Raw genomic sequence first — 25,144 nt, 5'->3', positions numbered from 1 at the left:
TTGTGGAGGCAAAAAGAGAGCTGGACCATTTGTCTCTGCAGATACTGCTTAACCCGGCGAGTTCTGCGAGAGGAGACAATTCGCCCCTTAACCCTCCCCTGCCATTCTATATGATCATTTCTAACAGCAGCAGTTTTTGCTTTCGATGGTGATGGACATATTTGTGTGTCTGCTACCTCTCGATTATTTCTCTTCGCTCTTCGTTGCGAAATACGTTTGCTTAAACTTGCAAATCAGATAATTTTCACCTAGTGAAGCTCGCAGAAATTGTGCAAACGCTACATTCTATCCTGTTTACCGAGGGTGTTTTAAGCCCCTTGTGTTTCATCTGCGCGGGGACGGGAGTCTGCTCATCACTGAGCTGAAGAACAGAAAGTTGCAGAGTGACAGAATTCACTGCCTTCACCCGAACGGTCCTGTCACTTCCATCTTGTCGCACACATCTCAGTTTTTTTAAAATTTCTTTGAAATGGGCCCGATCAGCATTTTCAACATTTGCAGCTTTCAACTGACGCTTGCGGGTATTGAAACCGCAAGGCTCCAAGGCTGACATCTGGTTTCGGTTCTACATTGCATGAACATGCCACTAAAAATAATACTCCATTTCTCCACCGATATCCCCCACCCCCAACAAGCACATAGACGCGAAAACAGCGCAGGGTCCGTTGTCTCGCTGGTCCTCAATTGCGAAAGTCTGTGCTCAGTATGTTTGGAAGAAACGAATTTAACCCCTTCTTCATCTTGGTCGTTGTTTGCACAGGTATTCTTTAAAAATTCTTTGTAGAAGAAAGTTTCGAATTAACATTTAAGTAATTGATTAAGTAGTTAATTATTTAATTAAATTGCCTTTTACGATTGAATTCGTAGTGGTTCGTTCTCTGGAGGGTATTCGTTCCTCTGGTGTCTGTAATTTGCCAGTTTCAGGGAATCACCTGAGCGACTGTTACTGTTGTCCCGAATTTACAATTTACATTTTTGTTTCTATTTACTCTTACAGCATTCATCGAGGCTTCTGAAGTAAAACAAATGCCGGATGAAATTAAAAAGTTGGTGGGACAGGAAGCGAAATTCCAATGCGCGTTCCCGTTATTTCAAGATAAATCTAAAATCAGGATCTTCTGGTGGAAAGATGGAGAACGGGAATTCTTCAAAGAGGGACAAGATCGCAGGAAACGTTTTGTTGTGGAAAATAAAGCGAGCGGGTTCCTTCAGCTTGAGGACATGAAGTTAAGTGATGCCGGAGTCTATTACTGCAGAGTGGAGGGTGAATACACTGGAAATGGAACTGGCACACGGCTCATTGTATGGGGTGAGAATCAATCTCGATGACTTGCGGTTGCATCTGTGTTTAGAAACCGGGGTCAGGGAGACAGGGAACTGGAGCAGTGTATAGGTGAGCCAGGTGGGGTAAAGAACAAGCGGATGAAACGAGTTTTCGCATACGGCTCATATAGTACACACAAAGGATGATCAATGCCGGGCAGAACGTTATTGGCAGCGGCAGGGGCTCTAAAAGTGTATTCGGTAGCATATACTTATACTATGGTAGAGCGTGGTTTTTATTCAATAATACCTTGGGGAATCTGCTAAAAAAAAGGACTGCCAGTGGCGCATCTCGTTCTAATTCCGCTCCAATTCTACAAGACATCGGCTGAGCAGTTATTTCGAAATAATTTCTTGAACTAATTTGCATTTTGAAGTGTATGTCGGAGTCAGTTGTGTTTTGTTGGCGCAAAGCCTTAATATGAAATGTAATAAACGTGCCCCAGTATTCATCTCCACCAGTGAAATTACTAATGAACCCCAGCTTTCGATATTAGAACGAAATAATTATTTAAGTATCAATTATTGCCCATCTTTAAAAGCGGTTTTATATAGGGCTCTGCAGCGCGGATGCAGAATAATCGGTCAGATTTTTAAAAATCTAGACAGTCTATCACTAGATTTCTTTACAGAGAAATTTGAAATGTTTTATTGTAATAAGGCTTTGCTGCATTTCGGAGAAAGGGAAACGCAGATTGTATTGTTCGAGCAGCCTTTAAAATTGACGGTTGAATAAACTAAGCTGAGGGAAAACGATAATGCGAGTTATTGATGTATATTGTTATACTATCAACGCTCTTAATATTATGTTCCTGGATTGGAGAGTAGTATTTCTCAGCACTTATACCTGTTAAGTTTCCCCTTGGATGTACAGTACTCCCACATGGAGAAGATAACAATCAAGCGTTCAAATGGGCGTGGTAATGGGAAAAACACTTAGCACTGTCTTCAGTTAATGTTCTTCATGTGTTAGCGTCGGTGTTATCAAGCTGACAAGAAATATTAGCGAAACTATTAATTGGAACAATCTTTATTGAGCATATCTGTAGACAAGCTGCCTTCATTTATTTCTGATGCTAACAAGTGTATAGCGACCGGCCGTTCGGATACTTTGCACAGTCTTTGAAATTAAATGTTCTTCCCCAACCACCTGGCTGTATTGCAGATGTGCTTCTCTGTAGCTTAGTTGTTTCTGAAGTGGGGCAGTTTTGACCACAGTATTGTGCAAAAGGCGTAATGTTGGTTTACATTACTGAGTTTTATTTCGATTGAAAATATTTCGTTTCCCAGTTTCTTACAAGATCAAATTACGAACCTAGCTGAGGGCACCTTAGGATTATGTAATAAAATGCATTGGATGTATCTAAAGATTTTTAAAGGCAAGCTGCGACATCGGGGTTGTAAATTGGATCAATTCCACCTTGAACTATGTTACAAAAATATTTTAATATGTGTTGGTGTTGCGTTGTTACTTCAGCGTAACGCCAATCATTGGTTTTTCAAAGGCAAACGGTGAGTGAAGGCTTCCCATTTCAAATGGCCTCACTTGATCAGGATCCATTCCTGTGTTCTTATCTGATTAGTTCCAAATCTAAATAACAAATCCTTCGTTCACGGAAAAACGAAAAATTCCATTTAAAATGGGATTAATATTTGAAGCTTGTAACGTGCCCATACCTTTCCCTCCCCATCTGCCAAACTGATCCAAGTCCAAATGTTCACCTCGTTTTCATGCTTTAAAATTTGTGGCTTGTGGAGGAATTCTTTGAGTGAGGATGCCAACCAATGATGGGCAACACGATAAATATCATTTCTGGACATCTGAGTTTTAATTGTAATTGGAATCGTCTCATTGAGGGGGTCATTCAGGAGTGTATATGTTATATAAATTATGATCTGTAACGTGATCCTCCCCCCCCCCCCGCCAAAAAAAGGATGTGAATAATTACTGGTGTCTTTTCTAGCAGTTTTCCAAAGCCGTTATTGTTTGGGGCACAGTTTAAAGGTACTGGTGTTGGCCAGAGATTAAATGGGCCTTTTTATAAAATGCAAGGGATGTGAGGGATTTCTTATAAAGTATTCTCTTAGCCTTACCACTTTCTCATAAACATATCCTTTAGCCCTGCATTCAACCGACGAACTATCCTCTGCAGACAGTAGGCACATATTGTGTAATTAAAGGGCGCTTCATATTTCGAAAATACATGAATTTATTCCACTGAGTTCTCTGTCAAAACGTTGTTCTATCCTTGAATGCCATTCTATGGCTTTAGATAAATGGCTTATATGTGTATTGATTTGCTTTCAACCTTAATGCTTTTAAATTTTTTGACAGCAGATGCAGCAGAATAAATGCACAGCCGAAGTTCGTGATTAAAGGATGTTAACTATTAGAAATGGGTTTGGTGTGGAATTAAAGGGTGTAAAAGGAAACGGAAACTGTGAGGGATTGGAATTAAGAAAAAAAACATTCCTGCAAGTAAAGACCCTTGTCATCTAAATGACCCTCACAGACATTTTCCCACATTACAAAATAGTATTTAGCTGTATAATGTAAATTATGCATTGGTGCCAGTTATTGCTTAATGAAACTGTACGAAGTTTCATACACGAAGGATAGCTTAAATTGAATGCAATGTTTGTTTTCTTACGGCAGCGCTTTTCGTCCTGAGCTATCAAGGTGTGGGTAACCTGCAATTTACGGTTTTGACTTGAAACCTCAGTACTATCTGGAGCAATAAGCATTATGCACGAATTTTACTTGACTGGAAGTAAAGATCATTCGGATACCATAACATCTTTGCCATTATCTAACCTAATTTAATTCCATTAAATCATTAATTTATTTTGATAAACATTGTGGAATTATGCATTGTATTTTAAATCTTCCATTAATGATGCAAAGCTTGTTCACTGCACAAGCTCTGCTTTAACAGGGATGTAAAAAATGGAAACTGACAATGATAAAAGTATTTTCTGGGTGAATAGCAGCTGCCTGTTTTTAAATGTATGCACTAGTTAATTCTTAAAGAGAGCAAAGAAGTGCAAGAAAAAGATAATTGGAATTTAGATTGCACAACTTTCTAAACATTCAAGTTAATTGCCATCTGAATTCCCGTTCTGTTCAAATTCTCCTGCTGAGAATTCTCCTGATTAAGCTACTGTACACAGGTAATGATGTGTAAGAAATATATTTCATCAACAAATCCATTAAGTTTGGATTGGGTAGGTAAAACATTGTGGGTTTGGTCTAGGACATGCCATTCAGTGCCAATCTGGTTGAGTGATTAATCCAGGTCAGGCACATTACTTTATTATGTGTACTCATTCTCCTGATTGAAAACATTATATGAGCTGGCAAAAGAGCCTTTCTTTTTTTTTCGCTACCTTTCAGCAAATGGGTCTTAAAGTGTCCTTGTGAGTGGTGTAGACAAAAGTAAAGTACCCAAGTTTATATTGGACTTGAATTCATCATGGTTGGGTCAGAATTAAATTTTGTATAAAAGCTGAACTTTCCTTAGTGGATCAGAATCCAATAAATCTGGACAATTATATTTTTGTATACGGTTTTATTAGATTACTATGACAAAATATTCTGTTGTTCATGAATAAGCAGTAGCCAATAATTATGGGGGAATGAAATATGAGGAAAAAAGGAAATATCATTAAACAAATATCAATAGATAATATGACTTCACACATTGTATCCAACATTGATATTAAAGTATATCCTTTTACATTCAAACTTCCTACAGGTTCCCCAGACCCTTTGAAGATTTCTCAAATACAACCTGCTGATGGTTCTCTATGGTGTAACACATCTGGTTTCTATCCTCCTGAGTATAGCTTAACATGGTATAAAAATGGTCAAGAAGTTATGACTAAAGAAGAGAATAAACATCAAACAATGGATGGTCTAACTGTAGTTTCCAGTCTTTTGAAAGAGGGACAGCCTGTTCAGGATGGAACTGTTTATGTATGTAAGGTGTCTCACATCAGCCTCAAAGTTCCAGCTTTGGCCAATTATACTGTCAAAATTGCAGGTAAGAACGTTACCATTTTGGTGTGATTTAATTTGCATGTGATTACACTATGCCTGGTCAAATACTTCTCCTTGTATTTTTTTCATTGTAATAATACTTAGACAAAAATGATTAAAAAAACCTAAGTAAAATTCAAGAAGCTTTAAGTGTTTTACAGAACTCTAGATTCCAAAGTTCCAGCGGGAAGCATAACCCAATTTAACACCTTTCTGAATTCTCTAGAGTTACCCATTTTAAGCAAAGAACAAAATAGAATGACTTCTGCTGACATAACAGAAGTTGAACTAAAAGCTGCAATTAGTAGGCTTAAATTAAGCAAGTCACCAGGATCAGATGGGTATACGGCAGAGTGGTGCAAATAATTTAAAAATGAGTTAATTCCTATCTTACTCCCCACACTGAAATGGGCTCTAAAAAAGGTACAAATGTCACCCAGCTGGAAGGAAGCAATAATCTCAACTATACAGAAAGAAGGCAAGGATAAAATGGAATGTGGGTCATTTAGACCAATATCCATTCTTAATATAGATTATAGATTATTTACCTTCATCATGGCCAAATGATTAGAAGAGCTTCTACCCATACTGATACATAACAATCAGACAGGTTTTATACAACAATGCCAAACACAAGACAATATACGAAGGACATTTCACTTTGTGGATCATATACAAAAAAATAAAATCTAAGCATTAGTGATGAGCGTGGACACTGAAAAGGCATTTGATTTGGTTAATTGGAATTTTCTTTACAGAGTTTTACATAGATTTGGTTTCCATGACAGAATTATTAAAACTATACGGGCACTATATGACAACCCTACTGCTTGGATTAAAATCAATGGATATTTATCAAATAGTTTTACCCTAGAAAGGAGCACGAGACATGGTTGCGCATGGTCACTACTACTCTTCACATTATATCTGGAACCATTAGCTCAATACATCAGACAAAATTAAGATATCAGGGGAATTATTATTAAAGGGACAGAGCATAAATTGGCCTCTTACACGGCTGACATTTTGATCTATCTAGGGCTACCAACATACTCTTTACCTAAATTGATGCAATCCTTTGAACAATGTGGTCAATTATCAGGATACAAGATCAACATAGATAAAACCCAATTACTTTCATATAACTATAGCCCACCAAGAGAAATTGAAAGTAGATATCCCTGGGCATGGCAAACAGAGTCTTTCAAATATTTGGGCATCATTACACCAAAAGATTTGGCAAAAATATCAGAATGCAATTATCAGCCTATATATAAAAAGTTAAGGAAGATAATTTTCGGCATGGGCTAGAAGAGCCAAGATGGCCTGTTTCCGTGCCGTAATTGTTAATTGTTATATATTACAAGATGGAAGCTAATTCCTTCTTTTTAGGCTCAGTTCAAGGATTGAATCAATTAAAATGAATATACTGCCCAGACTATTATATCTCTTTAAATTAACATCTAGATAAATAATCAGCAATAACATTATCACTCCCCTTTACATGTTGTATTTTAATATTAAATTCCTGTACCAACAGACTCCAATTTAATAACCGCCTACTTCTATTTTTCATGTTAGCAAAAAAAAAAATACTAAAGGGGTTATGTTCTTAGCTTAGGTGTATATTACAAAGTGTGAACCAATACATGTGTGATTATACTGTAGTACATTACAGAAGTTTGTGCAAATACTAATCTCTATTTTACTTTTAAACTTAACTTTCAAACAGTCACTCTTTCATGGTGTTTTTATCTTTCACATGTTTTGTCAAATTCTCTCAAAACCAAATCCTGTTATTCAAAGTGGCATTTGGTCAACCTTTGTCCCTTTTCCACTGAACTCTCACGTGGTTAGCTTGCTCACCAGTGCAGAATAGGCCTTCACAGACACCTTTCACAGGAGCTATCTTATCACCAATGTTTTCCAAACTAAGCCCATTTGCTGAACTTCCACACAATTCATTAAATTTAAGCAAGTCATTAATTTTATCTTCAGGATCTTTCATTCTATTTGTTTTCAGTTTAACAGCGGCAGATGATCCCTCTTGGTCAAAACAACATTTCAAATTCTGCCTCTCCAAATCACATACTTGAATAACATCAGCAAGTTGTTTATCTTTAAATTTCCAAACAAATTTTAATTGATTCACAGGCACCTTGTTCACAAGCCATTGTTCAGTTAACGGTCCCTTCCCTTTTGTCAATCCTTCTAAAACCAATTCAAACTTTAAATTTTCTTTATTCATTTTAGGAACAACACCTTTCCCTTCTCCTTCAATAATATTCACATCACCAGCTTTCATCTCATCATTAATTTTTAACACACCTAACACAAACAACTGAGAATTCTCACTTTCCACTGGTACCAAGGTTAACCCTTTCTTCACTGAACTATGTCCACCTGACCCAAAAGGACTACATTCCTTTTCAACTAAATCAGATACCTCAGACTTTTCCTGAGTTTCAATACTAGGTTCAGTACCCTGTAACTCCACAGGTACTTCAACAACCTGAACACACGCAAACGGGACATCTACCTCTTCCAGGCTTTCAATACCAGTCCCCTTTTCAAATTCTAAATTCCCCTGATCCTCCCAGTTACTCTCTGGGCAACTCCCATCCGGAGTAAACTCAACCCTGCGGGTTAAAACAACTTGTCTGCTAACCCAGCAGACTCCCTCAAGGTAGCGGCATCATTTTCATCTAGGACAGCCCTTATATCATTATCAGGAACACATTTAAATTCTTCAACTGCAAGCTGCTCTGTCAAGCCAGACAGATCACCCGTGTCCAACCCTGGACCTTCTAACTGCCATATCTATTTCTTTATAAATTCCCTCCTGGCTAAGGGTGGATCTACCTCCTCTCCTTTACTCTCTTTCACCCCACTGTCCTCCGTTTTACCACCCTCTAACCCCTCTTGGTACAGGGTCGGTAAAAACGTCTCCGCCAAATCAACACTGGACTCATTTAAACTGGCTCCTTTCTCAGCCGCCTTTCTAGACATGCTGCGAGTTAATGCGCATGCGGGATAAATCTTGGAATCTTTGGGCGGGTTCTCAGCACTTAGACTTGTCAGCTTCACGCTGAACACACGTCACCACCTGCCAGATCATTACCAAGTAGGACGTCCACGCCATCCATCGGTAGTTTCGACCTCACCCCTAATTCGACTGGTCCAGATAACAGGTCACATTTCAGAAATTTCCTGTGCAAAGGTACGGCCACAGTCCCTTTTCCGATACCTCTTAACACAACCTCCCCAGTCTCAGTCTCAGAACCAAAATCTAATATCTTCCTTAAAATCAATGACTGACCAGCCCCAGTATCTCTCCAGATCTGCACTGGAACTGGGGTTTCTCCTTCCTTCACAGACACCGTCCCTTCCGAGATAAACTTCTCACGCCCCTCTTGTGCTCTATCTATCTTTGCTTTTCTCATCGATCTGCTGACCGACTCAATGCAACCTGTCGGGACTGCCGTTTTCCCTTTTCCTGTCTCCTTCTTCGGAGCAAAGCACTTAGATGCTATATGACCAACTTTGCCACAATTATAACCCGTAAAGCTAGGAACCTTCCTGCCAGCCTGCTTTTCCTCCTCCTCACCTTTTCCACTAGCTCCCGGCTTATTCTCTGCCTTAGCCAGTGGGCTCTACTGCCTCTCTGGTAACTCTTATTTGAGGAAAACTTTGACTTGTGGGTTAAGGCGTACTCGTCTGCTAACTTTGGCAGTTGCAGACAGAGTCTCTGTCTCCTTCTCATCCAAGTACGTCTTCATACTTTCAGGGATACAACTTTTGAACTTCTCTATCAATATTAACTGTAACAGGTTATCATAATCTTCATCAACCTCTTTTGAGGCGCACCAACGCTCACAATATATTTGCATCTCACGGGCAAACTCTAAATACGTGTGGTTCCACGGCTTTCTCAAGTTCCGGAACTTCTGCCGGTATGCCTCTGGCACCAACTCGTAACTCCTCAGTACAGCCCTTTTTACTTCCTCATAATTCCTAGACTCATCCATGGACAATCCCGATTACGCTTGCTGAGCCTTCCCCCTATGTACGCTCTGTACCAGAACAGCCCATTTTCTCTCAGGCCAGTTCTGATTCACAGCCACTTTCTCAAAATGGAGGAAGAATTTATCGACATCCATCTCCTCGAATGGAGGTATCAATTGGATCTCCCGACCAATCTTGAACCCCTCATTTGGGTCTGCCGCCCGGTCTCTTCTCTGCTGTAACTTTAACTTCTTTATTTCCAGTGCATGCTGCCTCACTTTCTCCCTTTCCTCCATCTGCCTTTCAGCTTCCTCTCTTCGCCCTGCAGCTTCTCTCTCTCTGCTTCCAGAGGCCTTATCCGAAGTTCATGCTGCCTCTTCTCCTTTTCCTCAGCCAACCTTAATTTTTCCATCTCTAACTGAACCTCCCCCTCGGCTGGTTTCCTCTCAGGGAACAGGTCCAATACATCTCGTGTGAACACATCCTTGGATACATAATGCATAGCTATTTCTCTCTGTATATCCACCTTTCTCATGGATGATTTCACCCCTGGGAGATCTAATCGTTTCGCAACATTCACCAATTCAGCCTTCCTGACAACCTCTAATGCCCCCGCAGTCGGGTCTTTTAAAAGTTTGATAATGTCCATCTCTGCTGGTTTCCCGTCTGGTTAATCTCACAACCAGATCAGATAAGGGACTTTTATCCCGATTCACTGGCCCCCTAATTTGGTAATCAAATCTCAAGACGAGGCCCCAATTTGTTATGTACCCTGTAATTGGGTGTCTAACCAGCAGCGAAAGAAGAATCCATTGGAGTCTGGTGGTACCAAACTAAAGGTGTTAATTAATAAAAATAAGCAAAACCATATCAATAATGCAAATATACACATAAAACAAGTTAGCAGTAATAAACCTAAAAGTGTAGGAATAATAATAATAAGCAATAATAAACAAGTATCGATGTCTAGGGCTAAATAAATTGTCATAGAAAAGTATAAAGTTCAGTTCAATTCATGAGTGCCAATGTAGTTATGGTTGTTGTATTGTAATAGTTGGAGAGAGAGAGAGAGAGAGAGAGAGAGAGAGAGAGAGCGAGATGTAACAGCTACAGCAGCCAAACCTTCCTTTGCTTTCTTAATCTGTCATATCTTTGTGGTCATTCAGTTATGACCCCTCTGGTCTTCAGCCAGACTGTTCTTATGTGGTGGACTCGTCACTCTGGCATGAGTGGACACACACAAAAGTCCCCACCAGCCCTGCTGTAACACTGTGAGTTTTACTGACCGATCTCCTGGTTCGGTCTCCGAAGCCCCCACCTTTCTTGTGGGTTCCAACACTCAATCAGTGTCCACTGGCGTGTCTGACGGGTGTCTCTCCAGACCTGTCTTTTATCCCTACCAACGGGGACTCAGCTATCCATCAATCCTGAATGACTGTGTCCATCAAATAAGGCCACTCCTTCAGTCCACTGAGGAATGTTTATGGGCAAAATAGCAGAAGATAAATAATCCTTGCAGAAGTCATAATACGGTAAATCAACAGTCTCTTTCTCTTCTCTTATCTGTAGCAAATGTTCTTGCCTGTTTTTCATCTCTTTCTCATGGTCAGCATAGCAACAGTAATAGTTTGTGTTTCTCGGGGGGGGGGATGATTAACTCTTCACCCCATTGTCCATCAGGTCTGTTCATCACTCATAACACAGACCCTACCAATAGAAAGTAATCAAAATCAATTCAATGAATGGAACAAAATGCTATAAAGATATATCTGGCAAGGTAAAAGGCCTAGAGCTTACTTCAAAATTTTGCAATTAGCTAAGGAAAAGGGGGGATGGGGCTTACCTTCTCTTAAAGATTATTATTTTGCTGCGCATTTGAGAGCTGTGATATGTTGGTGCAACCCATCATATGACGTTCAATGGAAAAACATTGAGGAATGGATACTTCTCATCCCCATACAGGCAATTTTTGCTGATAACAACCTAGAAAGGTTCAGAAATACTATTGAGAACCCATGGGTGAAATGGACTCTTAAAATATGGAAAAAAGTTATAAAAGAATATAAACTAGAGAGAGATATTGCAATTCTTAAATTGTCTTAAACTCAGATTTTACGCTGAATAAACTGGATGCTATATTGAAGGACTGGACAGCTAAAGGAATAACAGTTCTTTGCAATATAATGAAAGAAGGAACACTGTTCAGTTTTGAAATGCTTAAAGAGAAACAATTATTAGAAAACCAAGACTTTTATTGATATTTACAGATGCGACAATATATTATTAGGATGATTAAAAATGCAACCAAGGCAAGGACATGCTTGATAGAGCTATTTAGAAAAGCATATAATTCAGATAATGGTAGTAGAATCATTTCAAGCATGTATAAGGGTTTGTCAAATCTTAAAGCACATTCGACTTCATACATTAAAACAAAATGGGAGAATAAAGGAGGGATAAATATATCTGAGGAAGAATGGACAGTAATATGGAGGTATCAATGGAAGTGTACCAGTTCACAGAAATGGAAGGTGTTTGGATGGAAAAACTTCATATGATATTTTATTACACCTTCTCTGAAATCCCATTAACCTCCCTGTTTGCTGGAGAAATTGTGGAAATCAAAATGCAAACCATTATCATATTTTATTGGAGTGGGATGCACAATGCCCTACAAGACAACTTTAAATGTGAAATACCCTTAGAAAGTAAGACCATATATTTTGGGTATATACCACAAAAATGGTTGAAAAGAGATAAATATTTAATGAACATAACGCTGGTGGCTGGTAAAAAGACTCTTACCAGGAAATGGTTATCACAGGAGAGCCCAACTTTAAATGCATGAATGGAAATTATAATTTACATTTACAAAATGGAGAAGATAACAGCATCTGTTAATCATAAGTTGGAACAATTTGATTCATATTGGGAAAAATGTTTTAACTCATAGGCCTGATTTTATCCTCACAAATCAATGAATATGTTGTAAAAAAAATCACTCCCTACTTGTACATAATTTTCTCCTTTCACTTGTTCTTTCTTTCCTCTTTTCTATCAGTGTATACCTCAGATAAATATTATGTGGAGATTTGTAGCATATATGACTATATGATATATATGTACAATATTTGAAATATGTTTTATGGAAACTTTTTGATGATGAATTTCAATAAAAAATAAATTACAAAAAAAAGAAAATGCCAAAAAAAAAGTAATAATACTTAGAAGGTCGTGAGTTCAATCTGAGTCTTTTGGGAGTGCTTTAGGTTGATAACCAGCAGCTGCTAGGCTCAGGGCTCAGCTTTTTAATGCTACCAAAAGTTTATTTGAGTACATTGGCTCTTGCAGATGCACTCTTGCATAGTTGTTTCAGTCCAATGATCTTCCATTTAATTAAAAAAAATGATGAAATCACTCAGCAGTATAGGCAGCACCCCCGAACAGAGGAACTGAGTTAATAATAATTAGTAATCTGAAATCTTTTCTGCATCTTTTGTTTTTATTTCAAATTTATAGCATATGAAGTGTTTTCATTTAATTTTCTTACTCTGTACATTTGATCAGTATGTCACAGAATCATTGACTGATTACACACACATTGAGGCTACCTGGTATATTTTGACCGTGCTGGCTTTCTATCAGAGGAAATCTCTTACGCCTGCAGACCAGCATATTTTCCGCAACTTTGCAAATTGTTCTGCACTACATGTTTATCCATTTAATCTTTTGAAGGGTTCAATGTAGCCTGCCTCCATTACATCTGCAGGCAGTGCATTCTGCATTCCAGCCTCTCACTGCATAACCAAATTGTTCTTAACCCATGCTGGATGAAGTTGAAGTATACAAAACAATTAAAAAAGAAATTACCCCAATAAGTTTCATTGTGACAAATAGATAACTCATCTGCATCTAAGTGGAACCATAATTGGACATCTCCTTATTGCCCCAAAGTGTCTAATCTTTAAGAACCTAATGGTTGAGGGGTAGTAACTGTTCCTGAACCTGGTGGTGTGAGCCCCAAGGCACCTGTACCTTTTTACTGAAGGCAGTAGTGAGAAGAAAGCATGACCTGGGTGGCAGGGGTTCCCTGATAATGGATGCTGCTTTCCTGCAACAATGCTTCATGTGGGAAGGCCGTGATGACCTAGGCTGTATCCACTACTTTTTCAGTCAAAGGCATTAGTGTTTCCATACCAAAATGTAATGCAATCCATCAATATATTCTCCACTACTTATCTATAGAAGATTGTTCAAGTTTTAGATGTCATATTGAATCTTCGCAAACTCTTGAGGAAGTAGAGGCCTGCCATGATTTCTTCATAATTGCACTTATGTGCTGGGTCCAGGACAGGTCCTCTGAAAAGTAGCGCCAGGCGATTTAAAGTTGCTGATCCTCTCTACTGATCCCTGATGAGGCCAGGCTCATGGACCTGAGGCTTCCTCCTCCTAAAGTCAATAATTAGCTCCTTGGTCTTGCTGACTTTGTGTAAGACTTGTTGTTCTGGCACTTATTGATTAGTGGGATGATGGTATTCAATGCTGAACTGTAGTCGAGAAAGAGCATCCTGATATATGCATCTTTGCTGTCCAGATATTCCAGGGTTGAGGGAAGAGCCAATGAGATGGCATCTGCTGTGGACCTGTTGTAGGAATATTATAATTAAAGTAATAATTATGCTTTTAATTAATAGTCATCTATTGAGGAGCAGCATGTAAATTCCTAAGCAGGGTAGAGTCAGAGATATTTCCACTTGAGCTTGAATATTGAATATTGTGTGGTAAATTGGATTAGTAAGTATGCAGATGATACTAAGATAGGTGACGTTGTGGATAATGAAGTAGGTTTTCAAAGCTGCTAGAGAGATTTAGGCCAGTTAGAAGAGCAGGCTGAAAGATGGCAAATGGAGTTTAATGCTGATACATGTGAGGTGCTACATTTTGGTAGGACTAATCAAAATAGGACATACATGGTAGATGGTATGGCATTGAAGAATGCAGTACAATAGAGTGATCTAGGAATTAATGGTGCATAGTTCCCTGAAGGTGGATTCTCATGTGGATAGGGTGGTGAAGAAAGCTTTTGGTATCTTGGCCGTTATAAATCAGAGCATTGAGTATAGGAGTTGGGATGTAATATTAAAATTGTACAAGGCATTGGTAAAGCCAAATTTGGAGTATTGTGTACAGTTCTGGTCACCGAATTATAGGAAAGATGTCAACACAATAGAGTACAGAGGAGATTTACTAGAATGTTACCTGGGTTTCAGTACCTAAGTTACAGAGAAAGGTTGAACAAGTTAGGTCTTTATTCTTTGGAGCATAGAAGGTTGGGGGGGGGGACTTGATAGAGGTATTTAAAATTATGAGGGGGATAGATAGAGTTGACGTGGATAGGCTTTTTCCATTGAGAGTAGGGGAGATTCAAATGAGAACTTGAGTTGAGAGTTAGGGGCAAAAGTTTAGGGGTAACACAAGGGGGAACTTCTTTACTCAGAGAGGGGTAGCTGTGTGGAACGAGCTTCCAGTGGAAGTGGTAGAGGCAGGTTTGATATTGTCATTTAAAGAAAGATTGGATAGGTATATGGGCAGGAAAGGAATGGAGGTTATGGGCTGAGTGCGGGTCGATGGGACTAGGTGAGAGTAAGCGTTTGTCACGGACTAGAAGAGCCGAGATGGCCTGTTTCCATGCTGTAATTGTTATATGGTTAATATGAGGACAGTGGTACAAGATAAGGAATGATCATTTAAATCTGATGTTGAAGTTTTTTGTTACAGAGGATGGTGTATTTCTGCAATTCACTTAGGAAGGGATGAGAAGGCTAGATCACTGGAGATGTCTGAGGAGGAGGTAGATGATACTTTGAAAAATCAGAGAATTAAGGCCACTATTGTACTGATACAGAAGAGGAATTGTGAATGGAATAACATGACAAGCTTCTTATGGTCTTATGTATTTTGTATTTCAAGATAAAGAGCAGCTGGACTAAGATGCATCATTTTGAGAGTTCAAGGGTAAAGGTTTACTCACATCAGCATTTTAATTGGATGTAACTTTCTACCAATGATACCATATTTTCTTTAAAAATAGAAGACTTGACAAAATGTTGCCACTATGGCAAATGTATTGTTATTTTAGTTACAATTTATTATTACATTAAAAAGTACGCACAACAGTAAAGCATGTTAATAGCTCCTTCAGCTCACAATGTTGCGCTGAACCAATAAAATTAGTAATCAAACAGCCAACCTACCTAATCCCCTCTGCCTACACAATGTCCATATTGTTCTATTTTCCTCACATTCATGTTCCTATTAAAACCTCTCTGATGATGTCTGTGCAGAGTTCACAGAATCTTTCTCTGATTGCATGGATTTCCTCTGGGCATATTCCAGTATCCTCCCATATTCTAAAGAGGTGCAGGATGATATGTCAAATAATGGCTTCTGTTGTGTAAATGAGTGGGAGAATCTTGGGTGGGGGAACTGGAGTAAATAAAATGTAAGTAAGTTAGATACAGTGAATGGGTGGTTGGTGTGAACTTTGGATGAAAGGACCAACCACCCATCATACATGCTGTATGACTCAATGAACTGAGGGAATAATATGCTTTTTTTATTTGCCCCTCTTTGCCGGCCTTGTACTTCAATTCTTTGAGATTAATCATACACATAGAACTCAGAAAGTGGCCCTTTGGCTCAACGAGACAGTTAATCCTCTGGCACCCAATTACATTAATCCCATATTTTCCTTCTCCATACATTCCTCTCAACCCCAGCCCCTTCCCCAACCACCACTTGCTTACACTCTAGATAAATGTACAGTAATTAATAAACCTAACAACCTGCATATCCTTGAGGTGTGGGAGGAAAATGGAACACCTGAGAAAAGCTTATTGGTCATAGAGAAACTGTGCAAACTTTATACGGTCAGCAGGAAGGTTTAGGATTGACTCTGAGTCTTTAGAGCTGAACTACAGGAACACTGCTGGTTGCAATGTTGTGTTGACCTTTACCATGGATTACAAATCCTCACCTAACTCTTGAAATGTTTTGAACCCAGCAAGCAAGAAAATGACTGAGATTTTAAAGCTGATGAAATAAATTATTTTTGAATGACACCTCATTGTGCTAGCATTTATCTTTGTTAAACAAGATATCGGTTTGAGCATCAGTGCTTTTGTTGCACAGAAAACTTAAATTCATCATATATATACTTTGCGTAGAGCTCCAAGAAATTGATGACCTCCTGAATCATCACTTACATGAGAGAATTCTCATTTCTCCTTTTTGTATCTGCTTTCCAGACACAGACAAGATTTTCCATCTTCCCTGGTGGATTTATCTTTGTGGAGGAATTCTTGTACTGCTTCTGGTTTTTTTAACAATATTATGCTATAAATTACATAAACACAAAGGTAAGAACCAATCTCTTTTCAATGACTATGTTTATATCATTCAAGAATTTAGTGAATTAACCATTCTGTTATTTTGGGCTTCAGCATCAAAATTTTGTTCTATGTGACTTTTTTCCCTCATGAGTTGCTCGAAGTAAAAGGGAATGTAAATTGGATACTTCCATGGTAAACACTGGGTTTTCAGATTAGATGACGGATATTTAAAGGCAAAGTATCTAGTGTATCAACTGCTCTCAGATATTTCCTGATATTTGGAGAGAGCTGAATTGATGAAGGTTTGCTTCTGTGATCAGAATTAGAACCAGAATCAGGTTTAATATCACCGGCAAAAGTCGTAAAATTTGTTAACTTTATTGCGGCAGTACAATGAAATAATAAATAAATATAGAGGAAAAAAGCAATAACAGTAAATATATATATTAAATAGTTAAGTTAAAATTAGTGCAAAAAAACAGAAATAAAAGAAACACACACAAAATGCTGGTGGGACACAGCAGACCAGGCAACATCTATAGGAAGAAGCACAGTCGATGTTTCGGGCCAAGATCCGAAGGGTCGGAAACTTCGACTATTCTCCCTATAGGTGCTGCCTGGCCTGCTGCACTGCACCAGCATTTTGTGTGTGTTGCTTGAATTTCCAGCATCTGCAGATTTCCTCATGTCTGCAGAAATAAAAGAAGTAGTGAGGTAGTGTTCATGGGTTCAATGTTCATTTGGAAATCAGATGTACAAGGGAAGAAGTTGTTACTGAATCACTGAGTGTGTGCCTTCTGGCTTCTGTACCTCCTTTCCAACATTGTCAATGAGAAGGGGGCATATCCTGGGATTTTAGATAGAAGGCACTTCTGACTGGATGTAGCCATGACTCCAGCAGTCATATGCTAAGCAAGTTGTCATTGAGACTCTGTTATTTCCATTAACAAGTAGATTTAGTGGAACTGCAGAATTTGTTGGATCTGCTTATCTGAGATTGCTTAGCTCTGTCAGTTTCATGCTAGTTTGCTGCTTAGTGTGAGTGTAGTTTGTCGCTACAGTTATGATTTTTGGATGAGCCTGGTGCTAGTCCTGGCATGCCCTTCTGCACTCCTCACTGAATCAGTGTTGAGCCCCAACATAACCATACTTGTAGGGAGAGGGGAAATGCAAATAAGGAGGTTTGTCTCCATGACAATCGTGCTGTGGTTACTTCTACCAATGCTATGTGTGTCAGATATACATTATGTGCCTCAGGAACACCTATATCTGTAAGTGACAGGATTGGTGAGGAGGAGGTTTGTACCCTTCAATCTTAAAATCCTTACATTTACCAAGGCATTCATTGAGCTCTATTTTCCAATTACAGGGATGTACAAGAACTTTATCTATTGTGTCCTAGCCCACTTATGTTTTGAACTCATGACTACTGTATCTAATTGCTTTTGCCACTGAAGCTATGTATAAGGACAATGACTAAGAAGGTTACAAGATATTGATCATATTTATCAGACTCTACCACCTGTTTCCTCCATTATTGTTTATCTTGTTTCCTCACAACCAAGCCATTACTTTAATGCTGTTCCTTCCTTTGTGAGTGTGTTTGTAACTTTAGGGACCTGCTAGCATATTATAACTTGAATTTTCATCGTGGTGTTAATCCTTTAAGTCAAGGGATATTAAATGCCAATTTGCAGGAATGATTACATGTAAATCAACTCAGCCGACTAGTTTTTTCATGCTCAACTACAAGACACAAGTTATTATGTGGGTAGACTTATCAGATGTTTAAAGGACATTGAATATTTTAGGGCAATTTATGGGTGATTTTATTTTGCCCCTGCTCTCCTGCCCACCCATGTTTTTGTTCTCTTATCTCTTTGAGACTGAATTTCTATATAAACCTGATATTCCATCTTTTCTGTCCTGAAAATCTACAAATTTTGCCCCTTATCCTTTATTGAATCCACAGTCTTCATCTTGTTAAATATTGCTTTATGCTGTATGTCCTAAAATTCTTAAATCTCCACCCTAAATCTACTTCCAGGAAGCTTGAATTTCTATTTACTGTCAAAACCTTTTAAAAATACGGATTCCAAGTTAAAATTTTAACAACCTGTATACTATTTTCTCTATATCTTCATTTCCATAAAAGTGGGTGTCACTGTAAAGTGCAGCATCTGTTGCCTATCCCAATAAATACATAAAGAGCTCCTTTAATACATAGTAACTTCATGCCTCTGATTTCCAATTCCCTTATTTTGATCATTTTAATGTTATAGAATCTGGAACAGATTTAAGAGAATAACAGGAATTACATTTTAAAAGTACTTTTGTTACAGAGCATTTTTATTCATTTTGAATGGTTTTTGAATAAGTGCAATAGTGTACAAACTGATGCGGAGTGTCAGCCTGAAACACTGACTCTTTGTACATTTGCCATTGTAACAGGAAAGAGATTCTAACACAAGATCCTGTATTACAACTGACTGTAAAGAAGTACTCAATGTCAGTCATGTGATTTTTGAATTGTGTTTTCATTGTTCTCTCAAGTGAATCCAAATAATTGAAATACCATTTTAACAGAAGCAGCTTAATTCCTCTCTAATCCTTAATCAGTGTTTATCCCACATTCAAAATGATTGAAAGCTGCGATCTGATTAGGTCACCTAATTTACATGTATTTATTTTGTTGTTCATGGAACAGAGGCATGAGTACAGTAATTGATTCTCAAAGAGTAGCAGGAACTACATTTTTAAAGTACTTCAGATGCAGAGCACTTCCATTCGTTTGAATGGTTTTCACTAACTGACAAAGAAGCTCAAGTTTGGATTTCTAACATTCCATTCTGGTGGACACAGAAAAATTGCATCATCTTTTGTGTGTTTCATCAAAGTCCCCTTCTCCATGTGTAACAATAGCCAAACTTCTAAGGAAGCAATTCCTGATCACACTATAACTAAGTACTTCACATAGATAACTTCATAATTAACTATATCAGAACTGAGAATTTTGCCTGATATTCTCAGTCTTTAGTAGTCCCTGGAAATGAGGACAATTTTAGTAGTCCTATAATCATATTAACAATGTTGCAACATATATTAGGTAGACCAATGATGCTTGGTAGTACCAGCACACCATATAATGGATTTTAAAATATTTGAAGTGTTTCTGCGATTCCTATTTATCAATGAAAAATTTGTCCATTGTATTTTATTTGCAGCTCATAAAGACAAGGTTCAAATGAAGTCCTGTTCACGGTGTAGTGAACCAATAACAGCAAAGCCTAAAGAAAGAAAGAAACAAGAGCCAATAAAAAAGAGCATGGAGATGACACCAAGGAACCCAAGTAGAACAGAAGATGCTACAAATGCCTCGGCAAAGATCAAGAAACATCACAAAAAGAGAAGAGAACCAATGAGTATCTGATCTCATTAAATAAAATAAATAAATTTTATGGTAACTATAGCTCAAGTAATGCCATCAATGCTTATATTACAATACACTGTCATCAAAATATTTGGTGTTAAAAGTCATTAATTACTGCATTTTATTATACTTAATCTCTTCTTAAAACATTGATAAAGTAGTCAAAGTCAACATGGTTTTGTTAATGGGAAATCTTACCTGACAAACCTTTTGGAATTCTTAGAGGCAGTAACAGGCAGGATAGATAAAGGAGAGTCAGTAGATGTTGTTTTCTTGGACTATCAGAAAGGCTTTAACAAGGTGCCACACATGAGGCTGCTAAACAATATACTGTATAAGAGCTTATGCTTTTAATGGTATTAGCATGGATATGGGATTGACTGACTAGCAGGAGGCAAACTATGGGAACTTAGAAGTCTTTTCTGGTTGGCTGACAGTGGCTAGTGGTGTTCCGCAGAGATCGGTTGGGACTGCTTCTTTTCCCATTATATGTCAATGATTTGATGATGGTTTTGTGGCCATGTTTGCAAATGATACAAAGGTAGGGAGGGTCAGGTAGTGTTGAGGAAGCATGGAATTTACAGAAGAACTTTGTCCATTCTCCTAGTCTGTCTAAGAAGAGGCAGATGGGATACATATTCAGGAAGTGTATGTTCATACACTTTAGCAGAAGGAATAAAAACATAATTTTATAAGCAGGGAGCAGATTCAGAAATTAGAAGTACAAATGGACTTGGTAGTGAAAGGGTAACTTGCAAGTTGAGTCAATAGTAAGGAGGGCAAGTGGCACCGTACTCACTGGAGTTTAGAACAACGTAGAGGTGGTGTGGTGGGGGATTTCATTGAGGCCTTTGAATATTGAAAAGTTGCAATGGTGTGGATGTGGGAAAGGATGTTTCCAAAAGTGTGGGAGTCTGGGACCAGAGGGCATAGCCTCAGAATAGAAAGATGTCCCTTTAGAACTGAGACAAGGAGGAATATCTATAATCAGAATGTGGTGAATCTATGGAATTCATTACAACAGACAGCTTTAGAGGTCAAATCCTTGGGTAGATTTAAAGTGCAGTTTGATAGCTCCTGAAATAGTGAGGAAATCAAAGGTTATGGGGAGAAGGCAGGATAGTGGGGGCTCAAAGGGATGATAAGTCAACCATGATGGAATGATGGAGCGGATCCAATGATCTGAATGGCTGAATTTTGCTCCTGTGTCTTATTGGCTCACTGCTTTACTCTGAAACACTGCAGAATTTTTTCTTTTAAATGATAGAAATTGTCTTCAAAGAGCATGCACATATGCCAGATGATTAGTTTTTGTAGGGATTATAAAAATATAAATCCATTTCAAGAGCTTTGTTCAGTATGGGATTTTTGTCCAAAATAAATGGTTTTGGCCACATTTCATCTACAGAATAAGTGTTCTCCTTTAGCTGTCATTGTGAGGAATTCAGAATTTATTTCTGTCCTTTTAAGAAAATTTTTGTGCTTGCACACAAGATGTCTGACAGCATCTGCTTTACTTTTTTTGTGTTTTTATTTCTGTCACCATCTTCTTTCCACACATATTAGAAACGCATTGCTCATTTCCAACCAGTATATTAAGGATATATTTTAACTTTATTCAGATACTATTTTTGGATAAAAATTTTAGTCGCATACACTGAAGAATTCATCATTTTCTTTGGACATTGTGAAATGCACTTGATTGCTTATTGAAAGTATACTCTTAATTCAGAACTGATGAGATAAGAGGGGTATGTGATCAGCATTTGTAGAAAATGCTATGGATGTTTAACAGGCTGACAGGATCTGTGGAAAGCGAAATTGCTAACATTTCAGTTTGAAGATCCTTCTTCAGAACTGGAGAAATGAGAAAATAAATTTGTTTCAATTTGTGGAGATGATTGGGTGAGACAGGATTGCTGTGGATATATGCAGTTTACAAACCTGCATTTGTTTGATTAATGATTGAAGCTATAGTGAGAGCGGGACTGCAGATGAAATGAAAGGACATGTGTATTATGAAATGTTTGTCAAGTCTGTTGGAAAGAAGTGAAGCCAAAAGGAGAAAATTGGAAAAGGCCAGCAAGATCATTCACTATTTGTGGGGAGAGGAAACACTCCATTCATATTAGAGATAGAGAAACTTATACCACATTAAATCTATTCCAGATTCATTTGATTGGAGTTTGAGATTCAGATTTCCAGGATTTTGGTGAAATAGTGAGAATGCTTTGGGACTTGTATTAATCATCTACTATAAAAGGTAGCAAAGGCAAACAACCATCTGCTTTACACTACCAGTGGCTGTGAAGGCCACAATTGCCCTCAGTATTGATGCTACATTACTTTTCGTAGTTAATAGCAGAGAATATTTCTATGTTTTGGTTTTATGTTTTCTTGTATTTTGCTGAATTACAATTACATCATCACACACTAACTGTTGTAGGCCAGCAGAGAGACAGGAGAGAGTGAATTAGCCCCATTAGCAAACTCTTTTGGTCAACAAGAAATCATTGATTTTTTTTAATACCTTTGTGTATGAGGGATTGTGGCTTGCTGCCTATTTATTTTGTATCTGCTGTACATTACATATGCTTTGTTTAAATAACTGATGTTAATATAATGCTACTAATCCTCACAGACTCTTGAGATATGAGTTGTGCACATAATTAAGCCATTGTATGTTTATGCTTCAGAGCTGTTTTGTCTGTTTCCTTGTGAAAGCTATAAATATAGACAATCTGCATAATAGCATAAATGTCAAGAAACAAATATTGTGTCATTTCACTTTAAATAAAATTAAAATTTTCTTTGTACAAGCCAAAACTCTGAATCTGTAATTAAAGAGAAATGGACACATTGATATACCTCAAAACAAAGATGGATTTCTTAGAGATTAAAGCATATGCAATATCATTGCATTCAGTCAATCCAGTCATGCTTGTGGAGAGTCCTATGAATTCATGAGTTCATTATTTCAATCTGTATATGAGAAAATCAGAAATAGGAGCAGGGATAGGCCACTTAGCCCCTCAAGTCTGTGCCCATTCATATGATTAAAGACTGTGGCATCTTCACTTCTATGCTACTTACCCACCATTCCCCGGTTTTTCAAAAGTTCATTAGACATGCCAGTGATCTAATTGCAGCAATTTACAGCCCTTTGTGAGAAGAGGTTTGACTGTTTCTCACTTATAAATAGCTTCTTTCTAATCTTAAAAACAGATCTCTTGTTTGTGTCTGTCCCAGGAGTGGAAATATCTTGTCATTTAGCCTACCATTCTTACTAAGTATCTTTGAAGAACTTCACTTACAGCCTGAAAAATACCCATTCCTTTGCTGAGGCCAATATCTGACCAACACCAATTACAGTGGTGATTCACGTTATAATTCTACACATTTTAATTCTACATCCCATTCCCATTCTGATATGTCTATCCATGGCCTCCTCTACTGTCAAGATGAAGCCAAACTCTGGTTGGAGGAACAACACCTTATATTCTGTCTGGGTAGCCTCCAACCTGGTGGTATGACATTGATTTCTCTAACTTCCGTTAATGTCCCTCCTCCACTTCTTACCCCATCTTTTATTTATTTATTGATTGATTGATTTATTATTTATTTCCCCTTTTTTCTCTCTCTGCCCCTCTCACAATTATGCCTTGCCTGCTCTCCATCTCATTCTGGTGCTCCCCTCTCCCTTTCTTTTTCCCTGAGCCTCCCATCCTGTGATCTTCTCCCTTCTCCAGCTCTGTATCCCTTTTGCCAATCAACTTACCAGCCCTTAGCTTCATCCTTCCCCCCACCCGTCTTCACCTGTCATTTTGGATCTCCCCCTCCTTCCACTTTCAAATCTCTTACTATCTCTTCTTTCTTAGTCCTGATGAAGGGTCTTGGCCCGAAACATTGACTGTAGTTCTTCCTATAGATGCTGCCTGGCCTGCTGCATTCCACCAGCATTTTGTGTGTGTTGCTTGAGTTTCCAGCATCTGCAGATTTCCTTGTGTTTAGAGTGGTTATTCACACTGGTTTGATATTCCCACCTAAATATGTATGATTGGTTTCAATTTGGCCTTTTAGACTAAGACCAAAAACAATAACTAAACAGTAACACCACATATTCATTGTATTAAGTAAAACTTTCAGTATGTTGTTTGCCTTGAAATTCAATTAATGAATATATCTCCCTGTTCAAATTCCCAGACCAGTCAATCTTTTTCTCCTTTTCTTAAGAAACTGAAACATTTCACAGCTGAATAGTTCACATTATGTCACAATGTTCACTTGTTGGTTACTTCCCTTAAGCCAATATGAATGGCAAAGAAATGTAACTAAGTAGTGATGTACAGAGAAATGAGACCATCTTTTCATATTTTGAAGAATGTACTAAAATAAAATTAAAAGATGTGTTGGTCTCTTGTCTGAAATTATTCGAACAATATATTGATACATTCAAGTTTGGAGCACTGCAGTCACTTATGGCACCTATTTTGAATGAGGAAAAGAGCTAATTATCTTCAACTTGGTATTGTTAATATTCCTGTCCACCCGCTACCAGCACTACCCCAGTGATTTTCACATCAAATAGATAATTGCCAACAGGGAAAAAATCTCCAACACCAGTGAAGCTGACCTTAAATCAGTTGTGGTTTTTAAATACAAAAGTAACTGGCCTTGTATGGAAATAACTAATTCATGTCTCCAGCTCCACACCATCATGTTTCACTCTCAATCGTCTTTGATAAGTGACTTATGAAGCTATTCAGTTCTAACAGTTATTGTAATAAATTCTGACAGTTAACAACAACACATTATTGGGATAACTAGGCATGTGCAATAAATGTTGGCCTTGGTAGACAATGCCCACTTCCCATGGGTGATGACTGTAAAAATGCACATATGTTCAAAGAGTCCCAGAGCATAGAAAGAGGCCCTTTGACCCATCTAGTACCTGAT

At 38.1% G+C, this 25,144-nt stretch overlaps 1 protein-coding gene across 1 annotated transcript; it reads left to right on the top strand.

Moving 5' to 3' along the window:
• The first annotated feature begins 330 nt into the window (after positions 1–330).
• On the top strand, positions 331–24,564 carry LOC132406692 (tyrosine-protein phosphatase non-receptor type substrate 1-like). Its single transcript, XM_059992547.1, has 5 exons — positions 331–760; positions 998–1,309; positions 5,079–5,366; positions 16,675–16,785; positions 19,983–24,564. Exons 1-5 carry the CDS (start codon positions 706–708, stop codon positions 20,186–20,188), a joined length of 972 nt encoding a protein of 323 aa, XP_059848530.1. The 5' UTR covers positions 331–705; the 3' UTR covers positions 20,189–24,564.
• Positions 24,565–25,144: the final 580 nt, after the last annotated feature.

Source organism: Hypanus sabinus, chromosome 17 (genome assembly GCF_030144855.1).
Source record: "Hypanus sabinus isolate sHypSab1 chromosome 17, sHypSab1.hap1, whole genome shotgun sequence".
Lineage (NCBI taxonomy): Eukaryota > Metazoa > Chordata > Chondrichthyes > Myliobatiformes > Dasyatidae > Hypanus > Hypanus sabinus.
The sequence above is the reverse complement of the archived record's forward strand: the minus strand, read 5'-3'. Positions and strand labels throughout refer to the sequence as shown.